This window comes from Bactrocera dorsalis, chromosome 1, assembly GCF_023373825.1.
Source record: "Bactrocera dorsalis isolate Fly_Bdor chromosome 1, ASM2337382v1, whole genome shotgun sequence".
Classification (NCBI taxonomy): domain Eukaryota; kingdom Metazoa; phylum Arthropoda; class Insecta; order Diptera; family Tephritidae; genus Bactrocera; species Bactrocera dorsalis.
This window is the reverse complement of record NC_064303.1, coordinates 12,265,992-12,283,563: the sequence shown is the minus strand read 5'-3', so window position 1 is coordinate 12,283,563 and position 17,572 is coordinate 12,265,992. Positions and strand designations below refer to the sequence as shown.

General features: G+C 32.1%; 3 protein-coding genes across 5 annotated transcripts; 2 read left to right on the top strand and 1 right to left on the bottom strand.

The window, feature by feature from the left end:
• The first annotated feature begins 1,119 nt into the window (after positions 1 to 1,119).
• On the top strand, positions 1,120 to 3,689 carry LOC105225086 (polyisoprenoid diphosphate/phosphate phosphohydrolase PLPP6). The gene is given in 3 exon segments (XM_049460960.1): positions 1,120 to 1,462; positions 2,859 to 3,391; positions 3,393 to 3,689. Coding segments are annotated over 3 exon segments (612 nt in total). The 5' UTR covers positions 1,120 to 1,459; the 3' UTR covers positions 3,469 to 3,689.
• Positions 3,690 to 3,879: 190 nt separating this feature from the next.
• On the bottom strand, positions 3,880 to 7,171 carry LOC105225087 (ribonucleoside-diphosphate reductase large subunit). Its single transcript, XM_049460922.1, has 4 exons — positions 7,023 to 7,171; positions 6,480 to 6,568; positions 6,197 to 6,374; positions 3,880 to 6,091 (listed from the first exon to the last, which is right to left on the bottom strand). The coding sequence occupies exons 1-4, from the start codon at positions 7,054 to 7,056 to the stop codon at positions 3,978 to 3,980; spliced, it is 2,415 nt and encodes an 804-aa protein (XP_049316879.1). The 5' UTR covers positions 7,057 to 7,171; the 3' UTR covers positions 3,880 to 3,977.
• A 321-nt stretch (positions 7,172 to 7,492) lies between these two features.
• Positions 7,493 to 15,791, top strand: LOC105225063 (uncharacterized). Of its 3 annotated transcripts, none has more exons than XM_019989818.3 (9): positions 7,493 to 7,738; positions 8,188 to 8,900; positions 9,506 to 9,640; positions 9,857 to 11,117; positions 11,332 to 11,450; positions 11,514 to 11,702; positions 11,780 to 12,020; positions 12,867 to 13,003; positions 14,785 to 15,791. In XM_019989818.3, exons 2-9 carry the CDS (start codon positions 8,241 to 8,243, stop codon positions 14,950 to 14,952), a joined length of 2,910 nt encoding a protein of 969 aa, XP_019845377.2. In that variant the 5' UTR covers positions 7,493 to 7,738; positions 8,188 to 8,240; the 3' UTR covers positions 14,953 to 15,791. The 3 variants fall into 3 exon arrangements, with proteins under 3 accessions (XP_019845377.2, XP_019845378.2, XP_011201686.2); XM_011203384.4 differs by having other exon boundaries at positions 7,494 to 7,738; positions 8,262 to 8,900; XM_019989819.3 differs by having other exon boundaries at positions 7,493 to 8,900.
• The last annotated feature ends 1,781 nt before the right edge of the window (positions 15,792 to 17,572 follow it).

Genomic DNA, 17,572 nt, shown 5'->3' with positions numbered 1-17,572 from the left:
AATATAGAAATATATCATAAAGATAGCAAATCAAAATAAAGATAACGGCATTTTGGTGTTTTTTTGTTAACAATATTCTGTTCTACGAAAGTATTGTAGAAATGTTCAATTTGCAAGATAGAACATGTCAGCAATAAGATTGGAGTGTTATGTGCTGTCGCACTACTATTTTCGTGAACACAGCTGTACATATTATTATGTCTCTTCATATTCTCTGCTTGGGCATACATGCCACATGTGTATGTATATTTATTTCTCTTCATATTCTCTGTTGAGTATGTGGAGAACTGTTAAAAATGTTAACATTTCACAGCGTGACTTCTGTGGTTATGAGGTGAATTCCTTACTACAAATCTAACAAATCGCTCATTTGCTGCAAGACCGGCATAAGTCAAAAAAATCGATTCTCCAGAAAACGCGTTTAAAGTTTTCAGCTGACTACAACCTTACACGGTGACTCCAACCTTACACCTCTTCTCAAGCGGGGCATATAAGAGGTATTCATATGAATTTTTCACTCAACATGAAGTATGATATAACGAACAATTCTGCAGCATTAACTCAAAAATCACGTTTTTTGATTTATGCCGGTCTTGCAGCAAATGAGCGAAATGTTCGCTGTCGAACCTGCACCTTCCTTATGCTTTAAGTTCTCTGGTTCAGGAGAGAAGCTTTTCCGAAAACGTGCACCAATTTTCGCGGGAAATGTCTTAAAATACTCGTTTTTAATTCTACTTTCCGAATATGTATGGCGCGTGTCTTTAAAAGCCATGTTTCCTTTGTTTTAATATAAAAAAAACTCGTATTTTCCGAAATTTAAAATTTACTTTTACACTTAATACGTCTTTAGAAGTTAAAAAGATATTTTCTATCAATTATATACACGTAATTATTGATGTTGTTTAGTTAATCAATAAGAGAAATTGGTTTTTATGTTATATTTATAAAAATGTGAAAAACTTCTCAATCACTTCACTTCAACGAAGATGGCAAGGTTAGAAATTATGGCATCACTGCTGTAAATTCGAATGGCCACATTGATTCATGCACTGATCGTTTTCGAATTATCGATACTCTCGATATTCAAGAGTGAACAAGAATTAGAAAAAATGAGAAATACATAATAGGAAAATTTATAATTCATTATTATTGCAGAAAGAAGAAGAAGTTGGACACAGAAGAATTTTGGAAACCCCGGTGTTTGACCGACTAGGGTTATTTTTTTCGAGCGCTCGAACATTTACCAAATTACGTACATATATATAACTTTTTTAATTTCTTAACAATTTTGTTGAAGGGTCAGTTAAAACTTTTATCTTCAATTTTATAAGTTAACCAACACTAAACACACTTATTTTAATTCATTATGACCACCCTTTGCGCCTTCACTTTATTAAAGATTTGCAACAATTTGTAATAACAAAGGTGCAAAATATACTTGTAAATAAACAATAATATAATGGTAGGTGAATTTTTGGATAAAATGTGTATTTTGTAACATTATTATTGTTTTATATTAGCACTGATTAAATACATGTTTGACACTCCTTTCCTACGTGATTCGTTATTTTAAACGTTGGTGCCGTATTCGTTGAGTAATGTCCGTCCAACACCTGGAATCGCTAGGTGTGGGAATGTCTTTTGATTGTTTTTATATGTTAAATTATAATATATATTAGATGTGAAGAAAGCTCCGTCAGGATCGGGAAGGACCTCTCCGCGCCGTTCGATACCAAACGAGGTTTCAGACAAGGCAGTCGCCCTATCGTGCGACTTCTTCCATCTGCTGCTGGAGAAAATTATTCGACCTGCAGAACTTAATGGAGCAGATACAATCTTTAATAAGAGGTGTACAGCTGCTGCTGACGTATGCCGATGTTCGTTAGTTCTTCTTTCTCCAGACTGAACAAGGAAGCAACGTAAATGGGTCTGGCAGTGAACTAGGGCAAGACGAAATGTCTCCTATCATCAAACAAACAGACGTCGCACTTGCGACTTCACTCTCACGTCACTGTTGACAGTCATAACTTTGAAGTTGTAGATAATTTCGTCTACTTAAAAACCAGCATTAACACCACCAACAATGTCAGCCTGGAAATCCAACGCAGGATTACTCTTGCCAACAGGTGCTACTTCGGACTGAGTAAGCAATTGAAAAGTAAAGTCTCTTTCGACGAACAACAAGTAGCTCATAATTCCCGTCCTGCTATATGGTGCAGAGGCTTGGACGATGACAACAACCGATGAGTCGACGTTACGAGTTTTCGAGAGAAAGGTTCTGCGAAAGATTTATGGTCCTTTGCGCATTGGCCACGGCGAATATCGCATTCGATGGAACGATGAGCTGTACGAGATATATGACGATATTGACATAGTTCAGCGAATTAAAAGACAGCGGCTACGCTGGCTAGGTCGTGTTGTCCGGATGGACGAAAACGCTTCAGCTCTGAAAGTATTCGACGCAGCAGGGGAAGCAGAGGAAGAGGAAGACCTCCACTCCGTTGGAAGGACCAAGTGGAAAAGCATCTGGCTTCGCTTCGAATATCCAATTGGCGCCTCGCAGCGAAGAGAAGAAATGACTGGCGCGCTGTTGTTGACTTGGCTATAATCGCGTAAGCGGTGTCTCCGCCAGTAAAGAAGATGTGAAGAAAATGTAGCACGATTTTGTTCAGAACAGAGTTTTCCTTAAGATACCGGTAAATCAGTTTTAGTTAGATGTTATAGTTGTACTGTTTATTAGTCTATTGGGAATAGTAGCTTGAAAGCAAATGTTGCCTACATTCGAGTAATGTTATAATAATTTTAAATAATTATATTTTCTGCCAACACAAATACCTATCTACACTTATCTCTTCTAGGGGACCAAGGAACGTTCCGGCGCACTCGGCGTAGTTCTTAAACTAGATGAGTTATGTACAAAAACATTAGTTGCATTTGTATTCCTATGTATACCAGTTTACAAATTACGGCCATATTGCAAATATTTGGAGATATCATGCAACGGCATTGCTTGGTTGGCTGGATGGATAGCATTTATTTGTATAGCTAATAACGAATCACTTTACCAAATGCAGTTCACACTGCTATTTGGTCTAATATTAGATATTATCATAATTGCTGTGTTGAAAGCAATGTTTCGTCGACGGCGACCAACAATGTGTTCAGATATGCTGGGACGTGATAAGTTTAGTTTTCCTTCAGGCTATGCGTCCAGATCGGCATTTATATACATGTTTTTCACTGTGATAAATCCAGTTCCAGAGAATTTATGGTTGGCCATATTTTCGTGGACACTAGGTGTGTGTTTGTCAAGAATTTTACTTAGACGGCATTATATATTAGATGTACTTGGCGGTATTGGTGTTGGTATTGTTGAAGCGCTTATTTTAGGCTTGGAGTGGTGAAAATGGTGCCTCAAATATTATTAATTATGTCACGAATAATTATTTGACCGGTGGAGAAGAGTAAAAATTATTATTTTTTTGCATTGTATTAAAAAGTTGTAAATTTGTTAAGCAAAACGTTAGCCAAAATAACAAATTGATGTGACTCATTGACCAAATAAGCATAGGAATGTAAAGTGTACTCTGTGCAATGAGATAAAAGACACAACAGTTTTGTGATAAATATGCTAACACCTAAGATTTTGTATTGCATTAATAAAAAGTAAATATGATTTAAAAATTAAACTACCTTTTTTATATCCTAAATGGTAGGAAACGTTGGAAATCGTATGTGTATATATAAATGATTGGTGATGCCCGTCTGTCTGTATGAACGTGAATTAGACTGCAGATTACAAATGAGGCTGTATTTATTAAAATTCGTGCAAACAAAAAATACTTCGAAATTCCTCTTAAACAAAGCAAACAACTGCTATTTAATAACTTACACTTAACACTAAATTTTTATTTCGAAACTTTCAAAACATTCATAATACAAACATAAGATTATTTTATAATCATAAGAAAAATAATTTATGAACCGCACGACATACAGGCATCTTTGTTTTCCAGTGAGCAAACCATATCCGCCAGATTTTGGCTGCGATTGGGTGAACCAGCTTCATCTACCGGAGGCTGAGCTTTAATTTCACCATTCGTCTCCTTGCGGCTTTTATCCACAGTAAATTGTATAGCATTTGCAGCTGGTTTCGTACGCAAATAATACATGCCCGTCTTGAGACCTGCCTTCCAGCCGTAGAAATGTATAGAAGTAAGCTTGCCATAGTTGGGCTCAGCCACGTGTATGTTGAACGACTGACTCTGATCGATGAATGCACCACGATCTGCAGCCATTTTAATCGAGGTTTTCACGGAAATCTCCCAAACAGTTTTGTATAGATCGCGTATGTGCTGTGGTATGGATTCAATATGTTGTATGGAGCCGCGACTGGTTATAATATTATTTTTCATATCATCATCCCACAAACCCAACTCGGTTAGATCGCGTAACAAGTGATGATTTACAACTTGAAATTCACCCGAAAGCACACGACGTGTATAAATATTAGAAGTGTACGGTTCAAATGACTCATTGTTGCCCATAATTTGAGCAGTTGAAGCAGTTGGCATGGGCGCAAGCAGCAAAGAATTACGGATACCATTTTCTTTAATTTTCTCCTTCAATTCGGTCCAATTCCAAAGATCAGTTGGTGTTTTATCCCACATGTCATACTGTAAAATACCCTTACTAACGGGTGAACCTTTATACGTTTCATAGGTGCCATATTTTTCAGCTAATTCGCAACTGGCTTCCAATGCGCCATAGTAAATAGTTTCGAATATTTGCTGATTCAAACGGAATGCTTCTTCACTTTCGTATGGATAACGCATTAAAATCAAAGCGTCAGCAAAACCTTGTACGCCAATACCAATGGGACGATGTCTGAAATTCGATTTCCTTGCCTCCGGCAAGGGATAATGATTAATGTCTATGATTTTATTCAAATTACGTGTAACAGTCTTTGTGACTTCTTTGAGGCGCTTAAAGTCATACGTTTTCTCGGGTGTGACAAACATATTCAAGGCGATCGAAGCCAAGTTGCACACAGCTACCTCATCGGGTGCCGAATATTCCACAATTTCGGTACATAAATTACTACACTTAATTGTGCCAACATTCTGTTGATTACTCTTTCGATTACAAGCATCTTTATACAACATGTATGGTGTGCCGGTCTCCACTTGCGATTCAATAATGCTAAACCAAAGACTTTGTGCTTTTATTTTCTTATTGGCACGACCTTCCTGTTCATATTTCATATATAACTTTTCGAACTCTTCACCCCATACTTCATGTAAACCGGGACACTTGTGTGGACACATTAGCGACCAGTCTTCATCGGCTTCTACACGTTTCATAAATAGATCAGGTATCCACAAGGCATAGAACAAATCTCTGGCACGATGCTCTTCTTTACCAGTGTTTTTCTTCAAATCCAAAAATTCGAAAATATCAGCATGCCATGGTTCGAGGTAGATGGCAAAGGCACCTGGCCGTTTACCGCCACCTTGATCCACATAGCGTGCTACATTATTGAACACTCGCAGCATAGGCACCAAACCATTTGATGTGCCATTTGTACCCGCAATTGCAGTGCCTTTTGCGCGTATGCAATGTACGTTTAGACCAATACCGCCAGCAGATTTGGAAATCAATGCACATTGATGTGCAGATGTGAAAATACCATCAATGGAATCGTCCACCATGGTCAGTAGAAAGCATGATGACAATTGCGGCTGCTTAGTGGCAGCAGCGAAAAGCGTTGGAGAAGCATGTGTAAAATAACGTTCGGAAAGCAAGTTGTAAGTTTCGATTGCTGCATCGATGTCTTCGCCATGTATACCGATGGCAACACGCATTAACATATGCTGTGGTCGCTCAACAATTTTGCCATTCAACTTTAGCAAATAGGAACGTTCAAGTGTTTTAAAACCAAAATAATTATAACCAAAATCGCGATCATAAATAATGGCAGAGTTTAAGCGATCAGCATGCTGCTTTACGACATTATAATGAAAGTCGGATATTATAGGAGTTGGTAATCCCGTTTCGTCGCTCACGTGGAAATAGAGCGCACTTATAACATCTAATTAAGAAAATGTGAATATTTACGTTATTCATGCAACCATATGTTTGTGAGTTTTTTAAGCTTTATTCAACTTTGTGAAAAACAATTTGTGAAAACACTTACCGGAAAATACTTTTTTAGTTTCTTTATGCAAATTTGATATAGCTATGCGAGCAGCCAATGTTGCATAGTCGGCATGTTGTGTTGTAAGACTTGCCGCTATTTCAGCAGCCAAGTTATCAAGCTCTTGGGTGGTGACCCCACAATACAAGCCATTTATAACCTTTAACGTGATGGCCACCTTTTAGGAGTAATTAAAAGGTTATTAGCACTTTCTATGTACCGTTGTTTGGAAATATAACATATGTATGTATGTATGTGTATAACACATGTCAATTTTATTTACCGGATCCACGAAATCCATATTGAGGCCATAGCAGAGCTTTTGAACACGAGAAGTAATTTTATCAAAGTGTATATCTTCTTTACGCCCATCTGTAGAAAATTAATGACTAATTAAATTCTACAATTTTTAAGAAATTAAAGTTATAAGTTTTTGCAAATGGAAATTATGCTATTGCCGGCTAACTACCTTAACTGTTAAAATGCAATACATAAAGAGCTATATATGTATGTATATAAAATCATGTTCTATATCGTACATGTTCACACATGTCATACACAAAGCACCTATTTCACAACTTGTATTTACGTATATGTACATATAAGATTTTGTTAAAAAATAAAATAATAATTACTTAGTATATTTATGTATGCTGAAGTTTCTTAGACATTAAACCTTTCATTCCATAAAGCATGGGATAATTTTAAGCTCTTCTTAGGCAAAGTAATCATAAGCATGATGCACTTTTCTTAGAAATTAAATTTGCAATAACTGCCCATATTTTAAATAAAATAACCATTAAAATAGTAATAAAGCTAAACTTACCCCTTTTAATTACATATAACTTTGGTGATTTCATTTTAAACAAATTATTTTAGACAATTTACAACACCCAATTAAACTGAAAAATGCGGCAAATTCCACAAGTAGAATGTTGCTAAAACGCGCCAAAAATACTTTTGAAGTTGGCATACTTTCTCAATTGGCAAATAACTTGAGCGAAACACAACAGGGAGCCATTCCCCATTAATTTTACAAAATAACAAGACGCAGCTGAAATTATAAACAATGACGCTTTAAATTTAAAATAATATTATACTAAATAACTTATAATATATTTCTATTTGCTTTTGTTTAAAAACAATGAATATTTTAGGGCAAAACTGATATATCCAGCAATATAACAGGGTGTGCGTGAATCAAAAACGATTGAAAGTTAAAAATAGCGCAACTATAAAGTTGGCCTCTCTATGCTGGCAGGGTTCTTGCGCAATAACGCCAGCACATGGCAATACTATACATGATTGGTGTTGTTCGTTGCCTTGTAATCATGGTGATTGATTTGGTCTGCCTCAAATAAGCAAAAAACTATAGTTTCTTTTGATAATGTAGAAAAATCGGTGTATACAAGTATTCAAAAGTGTTTTTTACCTATCCAAACATTAAAATTCAGGGCATATATACCCGTTAATGATAGTAAATAGAGTGTTAGTAGATGTGATAAGGACGATAAGAGATTTGCTGTTGAAACGCGCTAGTTGGTAATTGTTGGCAACAACGTTTGATATGATGCAGATGCGTAAGCGCTCGCAACAAAACAAAAAAGCGGATATTCGGTCAACTCGTTCAATAAACACAAAAGAAAAGCATATATACCAGTTGTGTTTTATATGCGAAGATATGTAGATTGAACTGAACTGAATGTGAATGTGATTACATATATTTGTGTACACGTTTAGATTTTATCACGATTTTTATGTGTTGGTGTTTGCATGCAATGCGTTGAATTATTTTTGTGTAACGGAAACTCTGGATTTTCTTGTGTGTGAGAGAAATGTCTCAAAATGTCTTGTTCTGGCTGAACATACTAGTATAGCGCCTTCATATTATTAGATTTTATTGTGAATCTGTTCGGATGCGTTAAAAAGGGCGTTCTGTTTTTTTTTATATATATTATTAATTAATTTATAACATTGTATATTGTTTTAAGATTGTGAAGTGCTTAAATTGTGTGAAACATTAATTTCATATAATCCAATAACTATGTGTAATGTACCACCTAAGTTCTTTCAAGTTTGTCGTTTATGCCTTACTTTGGTCAAAGAGCATGACGTTGAGGTGCTGCAAATATTTAATTCATCATCATCAGCAGCAGCTACAGCTACAGCGACGACGAAAACGAATGATTCGTTTGGGTCTGCAAATGAAGCAAAAGAAATCACGGAAAATACCCCCAACCAACAGTTTCACCATCATAAACATCATCGACAAATCCAATCACTTCATTTCGGAAGGCCACAAAGTAGCTGCAGCACAAAAAATGATTGTAGCTCTGATAACCTATCTCTATCCCCTGTACCAGTTTTTAAGAGTGAGGAAGAGATACCAGATAATAATCTAAGTACATTTGTGCCGATTGTGCCTTCTTCCATTGCTACAACTGAGACTTCTACATATGGAATCAGTCAATTGATGTCTAAATCATTGGAAATAAACGAGGTGGGGGGCTTTTCAACAACTAATCCACATATACAAGCAGAAAATGCCACACATGTGAAACGCAAGATTACATTATACAATGATAACGAAGAAGGCAAAAGCAATGATGGCATATCTCTGGGAGAGGAGGTGTTCAAGAAGGAAAACCATGATGATTCATCACCACATATTACCATTCAAATACTCAGCTGTCTCTCTATAAAGGTACGTAATAAGTAGGAGATCCGATTACGACACCACTGACAATAATTAAACTGATAGGGTTGCCGGCTAATTTGTATTTACAAAATGCAAAATTCGGTTTACTTGCACGTTTTACTGCGTAACCAAAGTTTCTATTTGTTCAGCAAATACATTTTATAACTTTACTCTTTATCGACTTTATAAGTATATAATATGTATATATAAAATTGTGTTATGTGTATATTTACTGCGAACGTAAAACGTGTTATGTTATGTAGCATGTGCATGTGTGCCTGCGACAGGAGTTATCAGACGCATATCAACATATGGTGAAATTATCAGGCGATATCAGTTGTGCAGCACAGCACGTGCAGTGAATCTCCTTTTGTTAGTAAATAAAGTTGTTGTGTGTTATCGTTGTTGTGCAAATATCGATATTAAGCCTGTGTCAAGAGTAGTGTTGCCAAATTTTTGCACGACCTTGTGTGATAACAATATAGCTGTATTTTCTTTTATATACTAAATGTGAAGTTAAAAACGAAATAACTATTAGAAAATTTAATTTAAAATAATTTGTTTAGATATGTATATACAAACATATATACTAATTTTTAAATATTTTGTAGATTTCACCAGGTGATGGCTTGCCCGCCATTATTTGTAATAACTGCAGAACACAATTGAATGCGTTTTGGAACTTTCGATTGATGGCTCAAAAAGCAGATTTTACATTAAAAGAATTAACGAAGTTCTCGAAACATGTAAGTTTGAAAAAAAAAATTATAATAAACTGTTGCAATCGGATTGCTCTGCCTTTCCTTTGTAGAACAAAATAACCTTAATTATTACGGTGTTTGATAAAAAGAGAAAATTGAATGTTTGCAACGTTTATCGCAAATGTAAAACATTTTGTGGTTTTCGCGCAATATATGTACATATATTATTCATGTGTGTTAACTTTCAACTGTCTTTCACAGAATTCTGCCGAACCCGATATTAGTTTCGCCGGCCAATTAAAATCGCCTCCTTGCGGCAAGTCTTCTTCAGAGCGTATGGCAGCAAGGGCTTTAACCGAATTAAGTAAATCCTCAAAAAATTATTTTGCTAATTATAATCCTATAATTGCTACTGCCGATAATTATGCTGAAGCTAGCACACATACTCCTCCTGCAGTAGTCACTAAAGCGTTGCATAAATCGAATATAAATGAAAATGAAGATATTTTTAATGCTGCATCTTGTTCTTCAAAAACTCCGCCCATAATGAGAAAAAAATTACGCGCGTTATCACCACCATTAGCGCCGCCCCTGCCGCCTCCACCGCCGCCGTTACAACAAGCCGCCAGCTCAGCAGGTGAAACGAAAACAAGTGTACCGGAGAGTCAGGCAACAACGGATGAAATGTTATTAGAAAATCGTGCGACCACAGAGTATTATACGAATAATAATACACCGTTAAGTTATGATGGTCTTATTTCGCCAAATACAATTGCAAATAGTTTAATAAATTTGAAAAATGAAAATTTACCGAATATTGAGAATATTCGTAATCTACAACAAAAACTCGAAACGGCGGCAGTGCTTATGGATATTAGTAAAAAAGTGATCATATCACCACCATGCTCGAATCGTCAGTCTCCAAATCTACCTTCAATGCAAACAACAGATGAAAGTATTAAAAATTCTGTGATAAAAAATGAACGTCCATCAAATGAAAAGACAACAGCAACTACAGCAACAACTGTGACAGCAACAGTTACAGCAACACAACAAGATGGAAAGGAAATAGACTTATCAATTAAAAAAGCGAAACATGAATTCTCAAATACACAACCAACAACTACAACAACAACTGTATCTCAATTACTACATTACACTCGTCCTACAATACTCGAATTGCAGCAGCAACATCAACAAAAACAACAGCATCAACCACCACCACAACAGCAACAAACACACACACAACCTGTAAATTTAGAATTAGAAACAACAAGTATTATTAAAGGAGGAATTGAAATTAGAAGTAGACCTTGTAGTAGTACCCAATTATCAATACCTATTAAAAAGGAAAATACAACTGCATACACAGACTCCGATGAGAGTTCCGATTCGAATCGTTTGGAAATGGATATGGGTTCCATGTTGAATGAACGTAAAACGCCGGATAGTATAACGTCGGAGGAGCAAGCAACAGATGTTGCGACCACACAATTGTGGCAGGCACTTGCCCGATCAGCTGGTGAGTAGACAAAAATGACTATAGCATATATTTAGCTGTCATACAAACTGACCGTTCAGAATTAGAATAATGTTATAAGAAGTGCACCTGTTTAGAATACTAAACTTCAGTGTGTTCGAAGCTTACGTTTTTTTCTTGTTTTTAATTTAAATTATTAGAAATAATATATTTTAAAATTTCATTACAAACCAGTAATCGGTGCTTTCTATTACAGCAAACAACGAAAACAATCAGCTGCTCCGACATATGATACATCAATCGCTTGTATTCCCTGCGCCGCCTGCTGCTTTGTCGGCTGAGAATGTACCTGAGGAACCGATGGCATTACTAAAGGCAAATCCCCAGTCATTAAATTTATTTAATACAAACTGCAACATTAATTTTTCGCCTTTGCAGAATGATAATATAAATAAATTATGCCGACGAAAACAAACATGCCCGACGAAAAATGATACAATTGAACAACTGCCTAATGTTATGGCTGTTAATGCCCAAAATCTCGAGATTAATGCCAGTACACATAATCAAGTCGCAGTGGCGGCCGCAGCTGCAGCAGCTGCTGCTGCCTCCATGCAGGATAAGAAGGTATGTTGCCATGCGTTTGACTTTTATTTTGCATGCAAATAATTTATAAACAAATCGTTTATCTTTCTGCATATTAGAACAACAAGAATGCTAATGCTAGCCCAGCCGGTATTATAAGCAATCCAAAGGATATGTCCTGCTCCAATTGTGGCACACTCACCACGACTATTTGGAGACGTAGCATTCGTGGTGAAATGGTGTGTAATGCGTGTGGGCTCTACTTTAAATTGCATGGTGTAAATAGGCCGCATTCAATGCGACGTGATACGATACACACACGGCGGAGACGTCCGAAGGAGTGTGAAAAGTCGAAGAAGAGTAAGTTTGTGTACATAATATTATTGAAATTACAGCATGTTATTTAAAATCTTTTAATTAAATTAAAATAAAATTTTGAAAGACAATAAAAAATAAAATAAAAAAAGAAAAAAATATGTAATAAAAAATACAAAAAATAAAAATAAAAAAGTAAAAATACATAATTAATAAAAAAAAACGAAAAAATAGTTTAATAATAAAAATAAATTAATAAATAGTTAAAAAAAAATAAAAGAAAAATATAAAATATTATTATAAAATGACACGCCAAAAAATAATAATTAACAAATAAAAAAAAATTAAATTAAATAATAAAATAAGATTAGATTAAAAATTAAAAAAAAATTAACTTAGAGAATAATAAAAATAAAAAATGTTTACTTGGATTTTTGAATTAAAAAATATAGAAAGATTGTAATTTTTATGGAAATTGTTTTAAATAAAATATTATTTTTTTTTTTTACCAATAATAAAAAATAAAATATAAGTTTGTAATGAAAATTAAATAAATAAAAATTAAAACAAAAGTATTCATAAAAATAAAATAATGAAAAAAGAAATAAAATTATTAATAAAATAAAAAATAATTAAAAAAAAAAATTACAAAAAAATATTACAAAAAGAAATTTAAAAAAATAAAAAAAAAGAAAAAACAAAAGTATTGAAAAAAAATTTATTGCTTTTAAAATTTATTTCAAATGCTTACAGTTTAAAATTATGTATATTAAATCTAATATTTAAAATATTTTCTTTAAAATATGCTTATATTACTTTCATTTAATGTATTAATATTTTTATAACATATTTTTTAACCCAAATTAATAATAATTTACTTTTTCTCTATAGAAAATAAACGGGCAGGTTCGCCTTCCGAAGTCTTATGCAAAATGCCTATTTGCGGTACGAGTGGCCCAGGCGTTGAGCTGAAACAAAATGTGTTCTTAACAGTTGAAAGTCCAGAGCCATCTGGTTTTTCCTTTGCGGTAAGTGCATGCTTATGACTTCAATAACTCACTCTATACATAGTTTTTTTGTTTCATATAATCTGATTTATACACATTTACATATTTTTATCATTTCCTTGTGAATTCAGTGCATTTCAGTATTATTTATTTATTTATTTCAAATTCTTAATCAGCAAACTTTCACTATTCATTTATTACCCTTACAGTCCACAGAAAGAAAGCTAAAAAAACTTGAACTGCTAACAGCTTAATCTTATCCAGTCATTATTAGCACAACAATTTGCAAAGTTAAATATTAATATTTTTCTTGCTCACACTCAAATACATTAAACAATACTCATTCACGACTATTGATTTAGGTAGATATGTGTGTGCTTGGTATGAATGTACCATGTATGTACATACATATATGTATGTATGTACAAGTGTATACACAGTATGTGGTTGAGTATATTGCTCAAGCGGATACGCTTGTGTAAGCAGAAATGCATGAAATTATTTTATTTTGATAGCGTAGTGTAGATAAATATGTAAATGTACTAGAATTATGCAGAATAATACATTATTTGTGACCTTTTTCATGTGATTTTTGATTTTCGAATTGCGAAATTTGCAAGTTTTTGCACATTTTGTAGCTCATATGAAGAAAATTCTGCGTTTTATCAAAATTCATTTAAAAAATATAACTTTTAAATTTTATTGTTATCAAATGCGGTAAAAATTATTTTTTGACACCAAAATATCTGTGTGCCTATGTGTATACATACATATATGCCAACTAGTCCCTCCGCTTTTGAGATATCGATCTGAAATTGTGCTCTTGTACTTTTCACCCCACGAAGCTGCTCATTTGTCGGAATTGCCGTTATTGGACCTCTAAAACGTATAGCTGTCATACAAACAAAACGTTCCAAATTAAGTCGTTATATAGAAAACTTTTTTATTTGACAAGTTATCTTTACAAAATTTCGCATGGACGATTATCCAAGACAATGCTACAAACTACGAACCATATTGTTCAGATCGGTACACTATAACATATAGCTGTCTTACAAACAACGAAATTTCGCATGAATTATTATCCAAGACAATGCTACAAACTACGAACATATTGTTGAGATCGGTCTACTATAGCATATAGCTGCCATACAAACGAACCTTCCAAATTAAGTCGTTATATGGAAAACTTTTTTATTTGAAAAGATATCTTCATGAAATTTCGCGTGGTTTATTATACAAGCCAATGCTACAAACTACGAACATATTGTTCAGATCGGATCATTATAGCATATAGCTGCCATACAAATGAACCTTCCAAATTAAGTCGTTATATGGAAAACTTTTTTATTTGAAAAGATATCTTCATGAAATTTCGCATGGTTTATTATACAAAGCAATGCTAAAAACTCTGAACATATTGTTCAGATCGGTTCACTATAACATATACCTGTCATACAAACTGATTGATCGAAATCAAGTCTTTATATGGAAAACTTTTTTTATATTCTTTTATCTTATTTATTTTTTTTACTATCAACTAACCAATTTTACGTGCTCCTCTTAATTTTTGTTTATTCACCTACCATTCTCTGTTTCTCCGTTAAATCTAACATTTTAAAATCCTTATTAAGATCAACTAACTCAACATAACCTCATTTCGCACAATTACGCACGCTTTCTCAATAACAAAATTTCACTATAAAATTATAAACAATAAATAAATATAATAATTTCAGTTAAAATTAACAAAAACGTAAATAAAATCGAAAAATATAAGTGAACTATATTCAATTTTGCAGAAGTACAAGCGACACATAGATGAGGAGCGGGCGAATATCATAAAAGATGGATTGCTAAAGAAAAAGAAACTGCAACAAGGTACGATTAAAGGGGAATTCAATCAGATGGATGATTTTTTAGTACCTCTTAATCTTGTCTCCAGTGAAAATAATACTAAGTTAACATAAAACGCCAAATCAGAGAAATCAAATCAAAATAACGAAATAAAAATTACAAAAAAAAGTAAAAAAAAGAAGTTACAAAAAATTATTAAAATAAAAAACAAAAACAAAAAAATTCAAAGCGAATGTTTAGCAAGTAGACTATGAGTGCCGCGCAAGCAGAAAAATATTAAAAAAAAGCAGAAACAAATTATTTAATAAAATTAAAGAAATATATGAGAAGAAAACGTAGAAGCAGCAGCAAAAGGAGGGTAATTACAGCGCAAAAGTAAGAATAGAAAGAAACGAATACCAAAACAGCAATGAAACAATGTTTATATAGAGTGGAAGGTAAAGCGATGTTTTAACATTAATTAATTAAATAATTAATTTAACCAAGGGCATATATACTTAATACATACAATTTTATAAGTTAATAATTTATTGTATAATTAAAAGTTAAAAACAAACAAAAAAACGAAGCTTCAGTATTTTTTGAACCACAATGACAATGTTTATTACTACCCAATTACATAAATAATAGAAATGCTTGTTTTAAATATACAAAAAAAAAACAAAAACAACAACAAAAATATATATACTTATATATGAAAATAAGAAGAATTGTACATATTTAACAAAGCGAAAGAATTGAATCTGAACAAAGCAAAACCAAGCAAAGAAGAAAGCAAAGCAAAGCATAAACAAAAACAAAAGCAAAAGCAAAACAAAAAAATAGTTAATACACACACTCACTTTAAAATCTCTTGCCTATATGCGAATCATGTGATAATTACTTACATTTAATCTATAATATCGAACTTATTAATCTTATTAAAAACAAAAACAAAGCAATATAAATTTCACATACAGGGTGTTTTATTCGCATATATTAATGGACAATCACAGAAAGGTCTTATTACTCAAAGTTCAAAAACTTTTTAAAACGTACATATGTACATACACACAGGCAAACATTATGTTGCAAAAGCAAAAACAAAAAAATTATGAAAAAAATATTACAAAAAAAATTATAATATGAGAGTAATGTCTAACATTAGCAACATATTTAAATATATATATATATATAAATAACTTAACAAATACTTACGTACATTTTAAGGCTTGTAATTTTGTCCACATATTTATTACAATTACTTAATTACTTTTTTCACGGTAGCACACCAAAAAATTATATATATACATATATTTAACAAAAACAAAAAAAAAAAAAAACAAATTAAAATAATAATTATATTAACGAACACAAAGAGCAAATGTATTATCTGCAACACTTAAGTCGTTAATCGATGTTTATGTTTGAGCTGTTTTATCAGTATTAGCGCAGATTTGCATATATTTTTATAAATAATACACGCTACGCATACAAACGTAGCAACAACAACGCTTTCAAGTACATATATATGTATATATCAACATGTATGTACATATGTCTATGTATTTTATATAGCATAGCGGCAGGTATATATATACAATTGTATATATAAGCATAACGGCCACGCCCACAAGTCGCAACTTCGCGCTGTAGACTACAAGTTGCTTGTTTTCATACTCTCTACTTCTACTGTTACTCTCCCGTTTTTCATTTTTCGTTTTTTGCGCTCATTTACTTATTAATAAATTTCTCTTGCGAGAGACGCTCAAGAAATACGCGAATTTATTGTGAAGATTTTGTAACATAACATAGATCGTTGAACGATGCAAATATGTACATATGTATATATATATGCGCACCCTAATGTGTATATATGTATGTTTCTATGTTTCTATGTAATATTGTAATATTTCTACTTTTTTTTGTTGCTGTATTTATCGTGTTTAACTATAGGTAGGGTAGCGTAGAGCAGCTTAGTATTTAATATTTTCAAAGATTTTTTAATTTGTTTTAATTTCTTTTTCAATTAAATTTTTTTTATTTCAAACTTTTTCTAAAATAAAAAAAGTTAAGAAAGAGTTTTTTTTATTTGTTTAAACAATTTTGTAATTATTTAATTTTTTTTTTAATATTATATATTTTGTTTATATCAGTTTAGCATTTTTAATTTATTTAAAATTTTTTCGAAGTTGTATTTTTTATTTTTTACATGTTTTTACTTGTTACATTTTTTTTAAGTTTTAATTATTTATTTTTTTTTTGTAATTCTTTAATTTTTTTACCACTTAATTTTTTAAATTATTAAATTTTTTTATTTTAAAATTATTTTTTTATTTTTTTTTATTTTTGTTCTTTTGTTATTTTTAATTTTTTTTACTTTCTTTTATAATTTTTATTTCTTTTTTTAATTTTTTTATTTAATTCTTGTTTATTTGAAACTTATTTTAAAATGTCTTTTTTTAGTTAAGATTGTTTTTTAATTATTTATTTTTTTTAATTATTAATGTTTATTAATTAGTATTTTTTTAATTATTAATTATTAACTTTTGTTTAGTTACTTTCTGTTTTAATTTTAATTCTTGTTTTTTTCAAACTTATTTTAAAAAAATTAAAAATTTTTTAGTTAAGATTGTTTTTTAATTATTTATTTTTTTTAATAATTTCATTTTTTTTAATTATTTATTTTTTTAATTATTAAATTTTGTTTAGTTATTTAAATCTTTTTAAATTATTTAACTTTTTTATTATGGA